General features: G+C 48.5%; 1 protein-coding gene across 1 annotated transcript in view; it reads left to right on the forward strand.

Moving 5' to 3' along the window:
- The window catches only part of LOC101682504 (SREBF chaperone), a 70,132-nt gene that overhangs the window by 36,902 nt on the left and 15,709 nt on the right, over positions 1-17,521 (forward strand). The window contains exon 3 of the mRNA XM_045080592.1: positions 11,219-11,348. Coding sequence (XP_044936527.1) covers positions 11,219-11,348 — 130 coding nt within the window. The remainder of the gene's footprint in view (positions 1-11,218; positions 11,349-17,521) is intronic.

The raw sequence follows: 17,521 nt of genomic DNA on the forward strand, positions 1-17,521 counted from the left end.
ATGAAAAGGATGGGTTTGGTGTTAAAGGGTATCTGAGAGCCTTTTTTGGCTCTAAAACACTGACAGCCATGAAAAGAGCCCAGTGTGTTATCCTTGCTTCTGGAAGGATTTCCACACTGTTTGTACATCTGACGTTTGTTGGGTGCGTTCAGTGCTGTGCTGGAAGGAGGGTGGTTCGGGACTGAGCTCGCTGTCAGTTGTTGATGATCCCATGTTCTTCTCTAATTAGGACTAAGGAAGATGAGTATCTTTCATTGAGAATTTCCTGCCGGGTGCTTCAGGCATATAATTAATCTCATCAATCCTCATAATAACCTTGGAAAACAGTCCAGTTATATTTCCATTTAACCAAAGGAGGTTGGGGGATTGGGGCCTTGCCTGGTCTACACAGTTAATAAGCAGGGATACTGGGCCTAGGGATTCTCGTGCCTGCCCCCGAGGTACTCTGTTACCCTGACTCCCCTCTTTTCTGGCTCAGTGTTTTTGTACTGATGCTTAACTTTTGTTAAATTGTGTTGTAAAAGATAAGATACAGCTACCTCTTGTAGGACATATATTAGTAGAACCCAGATCTTGTGTGTGTGGTTTTTTTCTAAGTTAATTATCTTTTTAAAAGTCTCTCAAGATCGTACTTTTTAAAAGTCATCTCTATCCTTCAAAATCATACTTTTCTAGGCTTGGCCTGCGTGGTTCTCAAACCTGAGCTAGCAACAGAATCACCTGGAGGCATGCGCAACACAGACTGCTGGGCGTCACCCAGAGTTTCTCATTCATCAGGTCTGGGCTGGGTCTAGGAATTTGTATCTCTGACAAGTTCCCAGGCTTGGGACCACATGCTGAGAACCACTGGACTGTCTTTCTTGAAAATCTGTCTGCGGCTCTGCTACGTCTCCGCTAAAAGTGTTTTATCTTTTATTCTGATTTCTGGAGCAGCTCTTGGGGACACTCATGGTTATTATCCCCGGTATGGCCTTCTGTTGGGGGTGGTGGGACTGGGCTTCCCGTGCACTAAATCCTTGGGTCTTCAGTGGCCTCCACCATATGGAAGGTGGTAAGAAATACTTGGTGAACGAGTACATACAACTTGTATGCTGTGTGGTCAGTTTGAGTCAAAGAGGGGTAGTTGTGATTCCCTGTCCTCAGAGATAACTCTAGCTACAGGAAGAGGGAAGGATGTTTTCTGTTTGCCGTTCATCTTTGGGGATTGGGTGTCGCCAGGTGAGACCAGGCAGCGTCCTGGACCAGGAATGTAGGATACATGATCCCGGAGGACCAGCTGCTTGGGTGCAGTCGGGCCTTACCTCTGAATGAGTAATTTGCTCTTACACAAGTGTTTCAGAACAGACAGTTCTTGGTTTTATGACATGAGGTTTTCTGGTATGAAAACCTTAGAAGATGGCTACAGTCTCAAGTTTGGAGGACCCCTTCTCAACTCTGGGTGAATTAGAATGGGCTGGAAGGTTGGGGAAGAGGCAGATGTGCTGATATGATATTTAACAACCAACACAGCCCAGATGCTGCCAAGCCTGCCTTATATCCCCCAGGTGCTCCTGGCTGAACGTCAGTCCTGGGAAAGGGGTGGGTGAGGCTAGGGGTAGGACCCGGCTGATGGGAAGGCAAGGAAGACTGATCTTCCTTGACTCCTGTCTCGTAGGTCCTTTGGTACTTTCCCTTTCCCACGTGCTATTCCATTTGATGCCTGACATCCTTAGCGGGGGTGGTTATGTCCTAGTTTTTTTCAAGATGATGACACTGGTGTGGAGAGCTGATAAGTGGTATTACAGCTGGCATGTCCTTGTGGAAAGCCTTGTACTTCCTCCACCTCACCAAGGTGATAGGAACTTTTTGAAGAACACCGCTTAGTGCTGATAGCTTTTGTTGCAAGGAGTTTGCTCCCTGAACAGGAAGCCCAGGAGACATGGCCTCAGCTTCCGTGGGCCAGGAGCAGGATCTGTAGGCAGAACCTGCCTAGACAAGACCGGAGAGGGGTTTTGACACATTAGCCCTGTGTAACAGAAATTGAGGAGAGCGCTCCAAGTGGGTTTTATAACACTTCAGTAAAGATGGCCATAACAGGGGGCCCTGGGTGGCTTATTTGGTTGAGCAACTGCCTTCGGCTCAGGTCATGATCCCAGAGGACCGGGATCCAGTCCCATGTCGGGCTTCCAGCTCTGCGGGGAGTCTGCTTCTCCCTCTGACCCTCTCCTCTCTCCTGCTCTCTCTCACTAAGAAATAAATAAAATATTAAAAAAAAAAAAAGATGGCTATAACATATGCCAAGCACTGTGCCAGCCTAGTGACGCACATATCATCTCCTCAGAAGCGCGATCTGGACCCAAGACAGGTAGCCTCAGTGCCATTGGATGCATGCTCAGCAGATGTGACCTGGCCTTGGTGCAAAGGGAGATGGTGGTGTCAGGGAGGCTTCTCTGGGGGAAAACCTTTGAGCCAAACCCTGTAGGAAGAATGAGTGGCGTCTTCTCCCCTCTTTTCCTGTTCATGGTTGTGGCCGTCAGTCAGCTCACTCAGCAGCTGGGCAGGAAGGGTGGTCCCCCGAGAGCCCCTCTGAAAACCTGCTGCCTCCTCTGGTCCCACCTTCTCACGGCGCTACAGGTTCCTCATGTCTTTGCAGTCACGAGGTTTTAATTTGAAGAGGAAAACCAGCCTTAGATACTGTCCCATTCTCAGTGCCGTGTACTTTCCCAAAGCAGCAGCTTTGTCATGTCATCTCGAAGGAGCCTTTTAAAGGATTTTCTTAAAATCTGATTGGCTTAGGAAACATTTTGCAAAGCTAAATGATGTCTGTTAGCTTCCTAAAATGACAAAATGTGTTTCAACAGATCCACAGATTCTGGACCTTTTTGTCTAAGAGACCAGATACTGTGGCCCTAGGGCACAGGCCTCCCTGTCCTCTTCTAACCTGAGAAGCTTCTTTGTCCAGGGCAGGGTCCGCCCTCCTGTTCAGTCTCAGGTTGCCTGCAGAAAGCAAAGTGTGGGTCATAGACAGCTTCTAGTAGTTTTGTTAGATACCTGCATTCTGTTTAGTGGCTTATCTTTCATTGTCCCTGGAATGGGGCACTGGTGCAGCTTGAACTCAAAGGACTCCTGCTCTTGAGACCCTTGTTCAGATCTTAAAGGTCACGTGAGCTGTAGACCATGTTCGTCAGCACCGGATCACTCCAGGAGCAGTGAATGCTCTTTCCTCTGGGAAAATCTGATGAAACCTGCAGCACGTAGGCACTGTGGCAAGAGGTGTCTTCACATTTCCTGGAGGTTAGGCCACCCAAGGTGTGGCCCAGCAGCAGCCCAGCAAGGCGGAGGGTGCTCTGGCTTCCAGGCGGGGGTGTGGTAGGTGCACCGTGGGATGAAGAAAGAGTGCTTGGGTACAGGCTACCTACCGGCCTTCCTGGCTGCAGGTCAGAGGTTAGCATGAGGGTCATTGGGTCCCTTGATTCTGTTGATTCTGCAGCCTGCTGCTCCTGGCTAGAGAGGGTGACTTTAACTTGGAGAGCAGGTCAGAGCATGCTGAGGCCATTCTGAACCCCATGAAGGGTGGTCATTGTGCAGTCTGTGCGGGAATGCCAGAGCAGGCTTGGCTCCTTTCCTCTTCCTTTTTCTCTGGAAGAACACAGTACCTTGGGGCTGAGGCTGCATGTCTCAGCTCTGGTGGTTCTGTGTGGCAGCCTCTCTCCTGCTCTGCCCATGTTTTGAGTTCCCCCAGATCACCATGCTCTTGGTGGGGTGTGCACACAGGGCCTTGTATTAAAGGCTCTTTTTTTCTCTGCCTGTGTGGCCACTCTAGACACATTTTATTCTCTTTGTGGACAGGAAAGGCGTCTAAGTAGGTGAAGGCTTGTCTGGGACTGTGTTCTGGAGAGCCAGGCTGGATAGCTGAGGACGAGTCCCAAAGCCCCACTGAGCTGTGCCCTGAAGCCAACACCTGAGAGCCCAAGGGACTGGCTGCTGCAGCTGCTGCTGGACGCTGGCCTGTCCAGCATGCCAAAGTCCAGGCCTCGCCCAGCAAGAGTTACTCCCGGCCTCATGGACAAGCTCCGGAAAGGCTCTGGGATGCCTGTGGGAGATCAAAGACTCCTTCACCACCCGAAAGTTCCTCAGACACAAGAGAGCCGGAGAGCCCAGGAATACTGCTTCTAATCTTTTCACTACCCCACCCCTCGGCCTGCACTGGGGTTCTCCCCTGAGAAGGGAAGAGAGGAAACATTTCTCACCTTGATGTCTCCAGACAGGTGCCTCAGGCAATGTCTCTGAGCGTCATTTCTGTGATTGCTGTTTCCATCTGTCTTCAGCATCTCCTGAACCCCAGTCCCATATGACTGGGAGTGAGAGGGAATGAGACAAGCCAGTAGCATCCCCGTAATTGTGGGGCTAGAGCAACAGGACATTGCAGGGCTGCTTTGGGTCAAGAAGCAGGGGAAGGGACCATTCAGGGTCCTAAATACTCTTGCATGGAAGTGGATGAAATGTCCCTGCCCAAAGGCCCACCAGATGGGCTGTGGTGCTGCCAGTCTGGGCTGTGGGATGGCCGTCGCCTCACCCTGCCCGGGACACAACAGGGTGTGTGTGCACATCTGACCCTGACCCCCTCCCTTTGTTCTTACATTCAGGCCCCTGCTGGAGGGGCAACAAACAGGATACGTGGATAAGGGAGGGCAAGGCCGGGTCCTGGGATGTGGGGCAGAGGGGCTAGTGGTCAAGAACGTGTCCCAGGGAGGAGGGACCGCAGGTGAACCTACATGCCATACCCTCAGCACACACTCTGTTGTGGTGGACTTCAGAACACAAGTTTAAATGTATTAAGAATTTCCATACTGTTATAGCAGAGCATTAAACACCAAGCACTCAGACCTTATGAGCATGGAGTTCTGTGCAGCAAAATGTGCACTCACGACCTCAGCCTTGCGTGGGCTGTCTGGAAGGTACCTCATCCTGAACATTTCCTGAATGTCTTCCATGTGGCTAGTATTTGGGATGCAGGAATTAAAATGGCATGTCCCCTCCCTCTGTTTCCTGTATTAATCGTGTAGATGAGTAGGGGGTCTCCGGGCTAGTGGTTGCAGGCTGCGGCAGAGTATAGAGGAGAGGGACTGATCTGCTTGGGGACAGAGGAGTGGGGAGGCAGTGTGGCCTTGAAGGATAGGCAGGAGTTTGGCTGGCATTTGGGGGGCTAGAGGGCATTTTGGTTTGGGTTCCCCTGATGCAAGGACTGAGTCCATGTAGCTTGTGTGTGAGATGACATGAGCTTGGACGCCAGTGAGCAGTGAGCTGGGAAGCAAGGAGCAGCATCCGGGAGTGAGCCCCACGGGCAGCTGTGTCACCTCACCGGAGGATGTGCAGAAACGGGGTAGGACGGCTGCCTCGGAGCTCCTACCTGGGTGTGGGGGGTTGGACAGTCTCTGCCAGGGGTCAGCGGACTCTTTCCCTAAAGGGCCAGAGAGTAAAGCCACACACCACCTCGGTCACTTTGTTGTTTCATTTTTTTAAAGATCTTTATTTGAGACAGAGAGTGAGCATGAGGGGGGGAAGGGGCAGAGGGAGAGGGAGAAGCCAACTCCCCACTGAGCAGGGAGCCGGATGACTTGGTGCTCAGTGACCCCAAGATCATGACCTGAGCCGGGCAGATGTTTGACTGACTGAGCCACCAGGTGCCCCTTGTTTGTTTGTTTATTTAAAAGAACCTCTTAAATGTGTAAAAACCATTCTTAGGTCATGGGCCACACAAAAATGGGCCATTGGCTGTAGTTTGTGAACCCCCAGTCTGTACAACAACAACATCCGCTGGTTGAGGGCTGCCTCCCACTAGCATCAGTTCCCACCACTTAGGCAGAGAGACCTCCAACAGCAGTGGAAGTGTCGGGGACAGAGCTGCAAATGCTAGCAGCTGGAAATTGGGAATTGTGCCAGCATGTTCAGAAATAAGAACAGGGGGGATAAGGGAAGGGCACCAGTAGCCTGTGGGAGATGTGTCGGGTGGTCTCATATGGGGAACAGGCCGCACAGGTGTGGTAACAGAGTTACGGGTCGGGGAGATTGGGGACTTCAGGTCCATACCTGACTAAGAGATAAGTGATTTCAGGGGTAGAAGCAGAGGCTAGCTAGGCTAGTGCATTGCCCCAGGTGAGAGCTAATGGTTGCTTAGTCCAAGTGGAAGGCCTGGATGTGGCCTTGTCTAGATATATTTTGAAGGTGGAGCCTTCAGGATTGTCTGAGGACCAGATGTGAAGTATGAGAAAAAGAGGAGTCAAGATCAAAGTGCTTGGCCTGAGCAGCTGGATGGGTGGAGCTGAGGCAGGAAAGGAAGGGGAGGTTTTGGAGACATGGTTCATTTCCTTTGCCCCTGTAAGATCAGGGTAAGCCAAGATATAATCTGGTCTCAGAAACGAGTTTTGCAGAAGTAACATGAGGGTGGTGGTAGAAATCCCCAGACAGTTTCTTTAAATGTCTCTAGTCTGTTTTCTAACCTTGGAAAAGTGAGTGTTTTTACTTTTGAAAATTGCCTGACACTTTCCTTCAAAGCTTTCCTTTTGGCTAGAATTTGGCAGCCATGGATGGTGATGATTCCCTTGCATTTTGCAGTTTTGTAGAAGTTGGCATTTTTCTTTGCTTACGTTAAAAGGGATATATGGTTGATTAAATTTTTTTAGGAAAAAAAATGCAGTACAAGGTATTTGTGACCTTAAGAACACAGACTCTGGTGCCACACAGTCAGTGTCGACATACTGGTTTTGTTGCTTTCTAGTGGTGATGTAGCTTCTGCGTGTCTCATTGGGTTGTGGTGAGGCTTACATGAGCACATCGGTGGGAGGCACTGGGATCCATATCTGGCACGTAGGTGCTCAGTGAGAGAAACTACCACTAGTACAGGGACAGAAAATGGTCCACTGTCAGTGATAAGAACCATGTTGGGGTGAGTATGGGGCACTTTGGTAGCTCACAGGAGGAGCTGCCGAAGGGAACCCAGATATTGGGGGAAGGGGAAAAGACTTCCTGGGGCAAGTGGTACCACAACTGAGGGCTCAGAGATGAGTTATCTAGAAGAATGGGCAAGCGCGTTCCAGCAGGGATGGAGCCTCAGAAGCAAGAGAGCAGTTGTATGGCTCCAGGGCACAGGAGAATCACTGGGAGCCTCTTGAAGAATTTCAAGGCCTGTGGACCTTTCTCCCAAGAGACTTTGTCCTAAGAAAGTTGGAGGCTCTGGAGTGTCCTTCCCTTCTTTCTCTTCCTGCTGTAGTGTTTAGACTCCTGGAATTCACAGATGTTTTTAGTAATTTACAGTTTGAAAAAAAGGCTGCATCTAGTCCAGTCGGTGTGTTTCAAGCAGCTGTGGTGTGAGACGTGAACGTAGACGTGGAGAGTACTGAGTACTGCCTGCTTTCATCCTGGAGTGAAGCTTACGCTCCATCCATCTTAGCTCTGGGCCCCCAGACTCCCCTCCACAGGCAGAGTCCAGGGCTCAGCCCGTGTGCAGTGCAGAGCTTTCCAGAGCAGAACCTTAGCTCTGTTTGGAGTTTGGAGACAGCCCTTGACACCTACCTCCAAACAGTTGAACCTTGGCTTTTGAAAGCAGCAAGAGAGGAACAACTGTTCGTTTTCAGGGGAGTGTTCGTACGACTGACAGCTGATTTCTCCTCCCGAGACCATGGAGGCCAGAAGGCAATGGGATAACATTTAAAGTTTTTGAATGAAAAAAACTCAGGAAAGAATCATATATTATACCATACGATTGTTTGGTAATGGAGAAATTGAGATATATCCAGATAAACAAAAACTGAGGGGATTAGCTACCACTGGGCTTGCTGTACAAGAAACACTAAGTAAAGAAAGCCTGTCAGGCTGAAATGATGGGATACTAGACAGTAATTTTAAATTAAAAATAACACTAGTAGGGGCGCCTGAGTGGTTCAGTGGGTTAAGCCTCTGCCTTCGGCTCAGGTCATAATCCTAGGGTCCTGGGATCAAGCCCTGCATCAGGCTCTCTGCTCAACAGGGAGCCTACTTCCTCCTCTCTCTCTGCCTGCCTCTCTGCCTACTTGTGATCTCTCTCTCTGTGTCATATAAATAAATTCAAAAAAGTCTTTAAAAAAAAATAGCACTAGTAAAGGTAACCAGATTGTAACTTTTGGCTTGGTTTTTAACATCTTTCTTTGTCTTTAGGGCTTTAAAAGGCAAGTGCATTGAACAATTATTTTTAAGTCTATGGTGATAGGCCTACAATATACAGATTGGAGTCTGTGGCGATAATACTATAAAAGGAGAAAGACAGCTGTAGAAACAGTGTTTAGGTACTATTGAAACTAAGCTCTTCAGGCTGGATGGTTTCAGTTGTCTTATTTTCAAGGTCGCTGACCCCTTCTCCTGCTTGCTCACATCTGTAGAACCCCTTTGTAACAGCAGTATTTAATCTAGGTTGTTGTAAATTGTTAATAATAATTGTATTCCCCATAGTACCCAAATGATAACTTGAAAAATGCAGAAAAGGAAAGAAGGGAATCAAAGTGGCACACTACCAAAAATCAGCCAGATACCAAAAACCAAACAAGCAAACACAAAAAAACAACTATTGAAGGAATTGAGGAGCAAAAGTCATAATAAGACATGCAAAAACAAGTAGCACAAATAAATCCTTCCTTATTAGTAATCATATAAAATGTGAGTGGGTTGAACTCTTCTATTAAAAGAGACATTGGCAGATTAGATTTAAAAAGAATCTGTCTGTATGCTGTCTACAGGACACTTCAGATACAGACTACACATCAGATGTAATAACACAGAGAGTCTGAAAATAAGAGGATGGAAAAATATATTCCATGCCGAATAGTAACAGAAAGAGACCTAGAGTGGCTGTATGATTATCGGATTCTATTTAAAAGGTTATGAGACAAAGAAGGATGTGGATAAATACCTTAATAAGCAAGAGTGCAGGACAGTTACAGACACACACTCCCTTTCCAACAAGAGCCCCCAAAGCATATGAATCAAAAGTGGACAGAATTGAAATGCAAAATTGAGAAATCTACAGTTACAGTTATTTGAATCCTGCACTTACTTGCAGTACTGGATACAAAACCCAGACAAGATGATAAGGAAATGGGGAACTTGAGCAAGAGTGTCTGCTAGCCAGACCTCACAGCCATGCGGAGAACACCCAGCAGCGGCGGGACTGACCTTCTCAAGTGCTCATGGAACTTTCTCCCTGATAGACCATATGTTAGGCCACCTTAAGCAAGTCTTAATAAATGAAAGAAGACTGAAATCATATAGAGTGTCTTTTCCACTGTGGACTGAATCTAAAAATATTAGAAGGAAAGCTGGAAGATCCACAGATAAGTGGAAGTTAAACGGCACATACTAAAACAACCAGCGAGTCAAGTAATCAGAAGGCGAATTAGGAAATACCTTGAGATGGGAACGAAAATAGCACAATACACCAAGTGTGGTGGGGTGCTGTGAAAGTTCTACAAGGGGGGAGATGGGGAGCTGTGAAGAGAGCTCCGTACTCATAGCCAGAATATATAAGAGCTATGAATCAATGAGAAAAAGATAATCGAAAGAGTTGAAGAAAAGAGAATGTGTCCAAATGGCCAAAAAGCATGCAAAAGACATTTCAACATTGTTGCACATTGAAACCACAGAGACCCAGGCCTTCTCCTGGCCATGGTTGCAGTTAATTGGCCTGACAGCATCTAGAGGTGGCAGGGCTCTGGAGCAGCTAAAATTCCCGTCACACCACTGGTGGGCACATAGCATTTGTGCAACTACTTTGGAAAATTAGTGTTATCTACAAAGTAGAACAAGTGCACTCTAACACCCAGAAGTTGTCTTCTAGGAACACACCCAACAGAAAGGAGTGCTTTTGGCCACCAAAAGCCATATATAAAGATGACCATAATAGCTTTATTCTTAATGACTGAAACTGGAAACCAGCCAAAGGTTCCTTGACAATGGAATGGGAAAATGCACTGAGGTGTAATTCAGGGGAACGGCACATATCTGTGGGAAGGGGTGATCCGCCGTGTGCACTGGTGTGGGTGAATCTAGCAGATAAAGTTTAAGTGAAAGCAGCCAGTCATGAGAGGAGTACACACGTGGCACGGGTGATTTCATTTGTAAGCCATTAAAAAGGCAAAACTAATTTATGGTGGTAGAAGTTCTAATTTATTTATTTTATTTTTTTGAGTAGGCTCCACACCCACTGCGGAGCCCAGTGCAGGGCTTGAACTCACGACCCTGAGATCAAGACCTGATGAGACCAAGAGACGTTCACTGAGCCACCCAGGCACCCCCGATAGTAGTTTGGGGGATGCTCTTCACTTGGCGAGGGTGCAAGGTGCCTTCTGAGGTTCTGGAAATGTCCGATAGCTTGATCTAGGTAGTGATTATACAGGTGTATGTATATTTCAAAACTTATTGAACTACGTAGTTTAGTGCATTGTAGTCTATAAAAGTTAATTCTCAATTAAAAACAGAAGTATTCTTTTTTTTTTTTTAAAGATTTTATTTATTTATTTGAGAGAGAGACAGTGAGAGAGAGCATGAGCGAGGAGAAGGTCAGAGGGAGAAGCAGACTCCCCATGCAGCTGGGAGCCCGATGCGGGACTCGATCCCGGGACTCCGGGATCCTGACCTGAGCCGAAGGCAGTCGTCCAACCAACTGAGCCACCCAGGCGTCCCTAAAACAGAAGTATTCTTAAAAAGATGTGAAAGAAAATGCACATCGGTTTGCCAGCTTTTTGATACAAGGCCAGGGTTTTCCCTTGTGAATGGTGGGTCTGATTATGAACCATGCCCTCAGTGTGTTCTACACAATTTTCATGGTCTCTTTAAATTGCAGCAATTGCCCAGCAGTATGCCTCCGGCTCTTTGGGATTTTTATAGACCCCCCCCCACCCCAGTTTCTTGTTGTTGTCTTGCTTACATCTAATTTGACAATTTTTTTTAGCATCTTTCTTACGTCTCTAAAAATGTTCAACCTGTTTTACGAATTAGACTTCCTTGTAAGCTTTCTGTGACTAAAAATGAGCTTGAAAAAATTCTGATCTCCGAAAGTGGCTTCTGTGAGTGTGTTTCTAGCCCTGAAGTTTTATGGTTGCAGTATTTTGCACACGTGCACTGTACCTGCGGTGGCTCCTGCGTCACTTGTCCTGGCGCAGCCTGTGCTCCCGCCATGGCCTAACCCTTCTCTCCTTCTTGTTCGTCGCAGCTGCCCACTGCTGAAACTGCCCCTGCCAGGGACGGGGCCGGTGGAGTTCACCACTCCCGTGAAGGACTACTCGCCCCCGCCTGTGGCCCTTGACCACCAACCAGGGGAGCCCAATGAGCGGCCAGAGTGGGTAGGTGCTCAGCGTGTGGCCGGGGAGAGCCCCGAGGGTTGGGTGGAGATCGGCCGAGGCAGGGGTCCTGGGAGTGTGTGAGGGTGGCCATCTTCTGACTGGTGAATCTGTGTACTTGACCGGCTCTGCACAGGTACCACAAACACCTAGTCACAGTGAATAGCCTTGTTTGAAAGGAAACCCCAAATGACACAACAGTGAGACTGTCCTACAACACCAGGGTCGGGTATGTGGTTGTCATCGCTGTGGCCTGGTGGGTTCAGGGTCCTAGCGGGGCAGCTCACACACCATACCTGGGGCCGAGCAGCCTGAGGTGGCGCTAGCAGCCAGGCCATCTCCTCCTTGCCCCAAGCGGTCATGAGAACCACGGAGCATCCCTAGAGAATGTTGTCATCAGAGTCTTGGCACCATCTAACGTATGCCGTGTTTGCCTCATTTCTCAGATCGGTTAGGTCGGTTAGGTTCGATTTTCTCACAGTGCAGTTAGGTAGAGAGAGTGGAGTTTTGTGTTTTGGGTTTTTTAAATCCCTTTTTACAGTTAAGGAAATGGGGCCCGGAGTGATGAAGGGCCTCTGTTACTCAGTTTACGTGGGGTCAGCACTGCCATCATAACCCCAGGACTCCTGACTCCGGGTCCCTGCTGCTTCTGGACCGTACTGTCTTCAGTTGACTGAGCTCTGATGTCCACGAGGAAGGAAGAGTCACTCCAGTTGAGGGTCTGAGGCAGAGGAACTCACTCACTCTGACACTGGACTCATTACTCAGAAATCTGGCAAGCTCCAGAGCCCATCTCTAAAGTTTTTACCTTCCAGGTAGTGGATAATCTGTCCATCTTTCACACATTGTGCTTTGGTCCCGTGGACTTGTGCTGGGCTGAGTGTGTTGTTGAGGAGGAAAAGCAAAGCTCGGAGGGCAGAGCTCTTCCTCTGCCGCCTTCTCTGAGAGTGATGGTATGTTCCTCTGTTTCCTTTGCGGGTAATGTGGCCATCCAGTTCCGTGGTCAGCCGGGTGTGTGTTAAGCTGTACATGCTGTCCAGCTTACTAGGATAGGACTCCGTCCATTAACGTCGGAGGGAGCATGACTGATGTTGGCAGGAACTCGCTCTGTGATTTCGTGTCTCAGCTTGACCATTGGCCCAGCCTGGGATCTTCTTGGTTCAGACCCTTTACCCTCATTAACCTCTTGAAGCAGTTGTACCACAGAGTGGAACCGAGGGCTCCTGGTCACAACAGGGTGGTCTCTGTTGGTGGATATTTCATGACTCCACGAGTTCGTTGGGCCTGACGATATCGGGGAGGCATTTAATAATACAGCTGTTGGGGGAGGGGGTGATGTGTTTGTGAGCTCTTTGAACTTCCATAGTGCCCTTCTTTGGTCTGGGATGATGGTAGTAAACAGCTGTCGGATAACTGCTGGGCGCAGAAGTCAGAGGATTGTCTGCTCTCTCGTCCTCACTGGAGCACCCCCCGCCCCTGCCTTGAAGGCCTCTGTGCAGTGACCTGGTGGCTGTGCAGGTCAGTGTTCAGTTATCTTACCTCTGTGGACAATCCATGCTCAAAATCCAGGACAGCAGAGCAGGAGCAGTAAGGACTGCCTTAGTTACAAGGAACAGAAAACTCAGCCCAAACCAGAGTAAGCAAGAAGGGAATTTTGGGAGTCCTAGAACTCAAGGACACTATGGCTTGGGCCTCAGAAGGAGCCCCTCTCTCCGCTCTGTCAGCTCCGCTCATGATCTGCGCGCCAGCAGCGCCAGCCCCATGTTGGTGTGGGATGAGAGGGTGCCATGCTGATCTAAGGGAGGTTACGTGTAACTCCCCATCCCAGATCCAGGGGCAAAGGCGGGTACTTTGTTGACTGGCTTCATCATTTGTCTCCACCATGAGGCTGAGAATGAGGGTGGACCATTTCCAAAGGAAAATCAGGGTTCTCAGGCTCCAGGCAGCACAGCACAAGCACCTGCTGCCCACCGGGGAATGAGAACATCCTTCCTTCCCCCGTTGCTTCCGGCTTTCGCCATGTTTACTGCATGTCTGTGGTGTGCCCGGTAGGGTGTGATCTAGCTCACGGCTTCCGGGGAGGTCCCAGGCCAGTTCGATAAGACAAAGATGTCTGTTTATTTTATTTTATTTTTAAAGATTTTATTTATTTATTTGACAGACAGAGATCACAAGTAGGCAGAGAGGCAGGCAGAGAGAGAGGAGGAAGCAGACTCCCTGCCGAGCAGAGAGCCCGATGCGGGGTTTGATCCGAGGACCCTGGGATCATGACCTGAGCCGAAGGCAGAGATTTAACCCACTGAGCCACCCGGGTGCCCCAAGATGTCTTTCTAAAATAAATATGATACATGTCAAAGGGACACAGGAACCGACTGAAAGAGCCTGGTGGTCAGTGCTGGAAAATAAAATTTATTTTGCAATAAAGCAAAGTATTGGATTGGATTATAGGCCAAAGTATAAAATAAATATCTGAGTTCATATGATCAAATAAGTAAATGGGGGAAATAGACAAATTTGGGCAAAAATACAAAATAATTGATGTAAATACTCTGCCCTCAAGGCGGTGGGATTTAACCCCCTTCGTTAAGTGTGCACTGTGCATAGCGACTTCCTTCCAGAGAACACCGTATGGAGACGGGGAGAAAAGAAGCACTTTACAGTGGAGAACCAGATAGATACCTCCCCAGCAAGGCGGTCAGGGTCAGTGTCAGCAGTGGTAGATCAGGCTGATGGTGTATACCCTTGAGGGGCGACAAGTGAGACCTTCTGCCCCTGGTCTTCTTCCCAGATACCCATAATCCCAACCTAATTATGGGAAGAATATCACAGGAGTCCCAGTTGAGGGACGTTTTATGCAGTGCCTGACCACAACTCCGAAAAACTGTCAAGGTTACCAAAAGCAAGGAAATTCGGAGAAACTGTCACTAAGGAAAACTAAGGAAACCACATTTTCTTAGTTTTTAACCTGAAGTCCTTTGTCTTTCCCAGGGTCCCATTTAGGGCACCACAGTACATGCACTTGACGCTTCCCTGGCCGCCTCGCAGACCTTCCTGGTCTTGGATGAGCTCGGCAGCTCCAAGTGGTGGCCAGGTGTTTCGTAGAGCTGCCCGTTTGTGGGGGGGGCGGGGAGGTTTCTGGTTTTTCCTCTAGATTAGACTGGGGTTGTGGGTTTGGGGAAAACTGCAGGGTTGTGAAGCATCATTCTTTTCACATACATCAGCCTCCTAAGTTACTTTTTAAATTTCCATACAGTAACAATGTTCAGTCTTTATACCTTGCTACAAGTTTTTAAAAAGGTTTTCTAGGGTGCTTGGTGGCTCAGTTGGTTAAGTGTCTGCCTTGGGCTCAGGTCATAACCCTGGAGTCCTGGGATCAAGTCCCATATCGGGCTCCCTGCTCAGCGGGAAGTATCCTCCCTCCGACCCTTCCCCTTCTCATGCTTGCTCGCTCAGGCTCACGCTCTCTCTCATTTTCTCTCTCTCTCAAATAAATAAAATCTTTTTTTAAAAAAGGTTTTTAACGGATACATAGAGAAATCTCATTGCGGTTTCCATTTGCCTTCCCCAGATGATTAATGTCAAGTGCTTGCTGTATTTGCATGTCTTCTTTTGCTGTTTGCAAGTGCCCATTTTGAATGAAGTCATTTGGATTTCTTTTTATTGAATTGCTAGTCTTTCTGTATGCTTTTTATCCTCTTTGGCTTTAGTGTCCCCACAATGGGAGGCCATAGCTACACTCTGTGGTCTTGCCTTCGTGGGTCCTGCAGAGAGGTCTCTGATCCACTCTGCCTGGTCTTAGTACTCTGAGTCAGGCCACCCTATCTTGGAGTCACTAATGCAGCCCTGTCAGTGTGGGAGGGGCACTTTCTGGAAAGAGGGATGTTTTTACCTGAGGAAGAGAAGAACAAAGCAGAAATGGTAGAAGCTTTCCATTCCCCACACTTGTGTGACCTTGGGCAAGTTTCTTCACAACGTTGTTCCCTTGTTTCCCCATTCATAAAATGGGGATGAATCTGTATCATCCATTGTCAGAAGATTAGACAAGGCATGCAAAGGCTTAGTGCGGTACCTGGCTCATCACTTGCATTTGACACATTTGTGACTGTCACTGTACTTGATCAGATCTGGCCAAAGTCCTGGAGGAGGACCAAAGTTCATATGCTCGGATTGCCCTCTGGGGCACAGCAGGCTGCCACTCTCTCCAGGAAGCCTCCCCCAGATTTCTTGCCCTGCTTCTTCTCTGCTCTTGTGTTTCCACCTAGTAGGAATTGTGTTCTATTTAAGCGTGTATTTTAACATAGTAGTTGCTGAAGAAAAGCTTCTTGTTGAACAGAGAAACCGGGTGGCTTACATAGCCGACCAGGAATGTAAAGTGAGGCATTTCTCTTGGACCTCGGTGGGTGGGTGGGGCCAAGTTGGATCTGAGGTGGTGGAGTTTTAACTTTGATTGTATGCGCAGTGGGAAGCCAATCCCCCAGAGGCAAGGACTTGAGGAAAGTGTCAGTAGGAAGATCAGTTGTATTAAACGTGGAGAAACTGAGAGACGAGGTGACCATGCCTGAGAAGGATAGATATGTGAGTGGAAGGATTCATCTGGAAATCCTAATTTTACTAGTTTTAAGCCATGGTAATGTAACTTCATACAACTCACATGTTTTTTGCTAGACACTTCGCCGGATGGTTATATGTGTGGTGTTTTCTTGGGTCCTCACAGTGAAGTGTGAGGTCTGGAATTCTATCCCTGTTCCCTAGTAAGAGCCTGGGGGCTTAGAGAGTACAGACACCATTGTCCAAGGCACACTGCCGGGGCTGGCACTAGAAATTGAACCTAGATGGGTCCCCTGAGCCTGTCCCCCACCCACCGCCCACCACACCCCCTCACATGCCCAGAGCTGGAAGACAAGGATCAGGAGTTCTGTTTTTCAGAATTGCTGAGTAACAGGTATCCTCTGTCATGGTCTGCAGAGCCCCTGGGTGTGTCAGGATAAAGGTAAACTCCCTGAAGCTCTAGGTTGCTCTGTCTGAACGGAAAGGAAGGACTGTGTTTTATTTTTTATTTATTTATTTTTTTAAAGATTTTATTTATTTATTTGACAGAGAGAAATCACAAGTAGATGGAGAGGCAGGCAGAGAGAGAGAGAGAGGGGGAAGCAGGCTCCCTGCTGAGCAAAGAGCCCGATGCGGGCCTTGATCCCAGGACCCCGAGATCATGACCTGAGCCGAAGGCAGCGGCTCAACCCACTGAGCCACCCAGGCGCCCAGGACTGTGTTTTAAAAAACAAAACAAAACAAAACAAACAAACAAAAAAAAACAAGAACAAAACAAGCCTGAGGTCTCTTGCATTAACCTGGCTTCCCTAGACCGGCTCACCAGGAAACCTGAACTTCACACGAAGCCTACCTGGCCGGCCGCAGAAGTGGCTGGGCTTCCAGGGCCAGCCCCGTGGTGTCTGTGGTGGTGGCTGAGCCTGGACTCGGGCTTTCCAAGGAGCCCTGGTCAGCGCCTCATGCTGTGAATGCTAGTGGTTGGAGATCTCATTGGCTGTTGAGGAAAAACAGGCTGGAGAATTGGGTGGCTCTGGCTTTTAATCCTGACTCAGCTCCCTGTCCGCTCTGTCCTTGGACACATCCTTAATCTCTCTGGGCCTTGGTTTTCTTATCTGGGTCCTCGAGGTCAGGGTCTCCCAAGGCTGCACTGAAGGTATCAGCCAAGGCTGCGCTCCTCTCCGAGCCCGACTGGGGAGAATCCACTTCAGGCTCTCTCAGTGACCTGCTGGCAGTGCAGGCTGTCAAGCTGGGGGACTCCCTTCCTCACTGTGTGTTGGCTGAGGGTCCCCTCAGTTCTTTGCTAAGTGGGCCTTCCAGAAGAGGGGGACTTCTAGAAGACGAAGAGTTACAGTCTTTTCCCTTCCAGTTGCACACACTCTTGTATGCATTGTGCAACCATCCACCGCTGCAATTTTTCGTCTTGTAAAATGGAAACCCTGTACCTCTTAAAAACCCCCGTGCCCCCAGCCCCTGGCAACCACTGTTCTTTCTGTGTCTATAAATTTAATTTAGGTACCTCGTAGAAGTAGACTTGTACAATGCTTGTTTTTTTGTGACTGGTTTATTTCATGCAGCATTACGCCCTCAAGGGTTACTTGTAACCTAATCTCAGAAATGACATCTCGTTA

The sequence above is a fragment of the Mustela putorius genome, unplaced genomic scaffold (assembly GCF_011764305.1).
Source record: "Mustela putorius furo isolate JIRA1106 unplaced genomic scaffold, ASM1176430v1.1 tig00000095_pilon_pilon_pilon, whole genome shotgun sequence".
NCBI classification, from domain to species: Eukaryota; Metazoa; Chordata; class Mammalia; order Carnivora; family Mustelidae; genus Mustela; species Mustela putorius.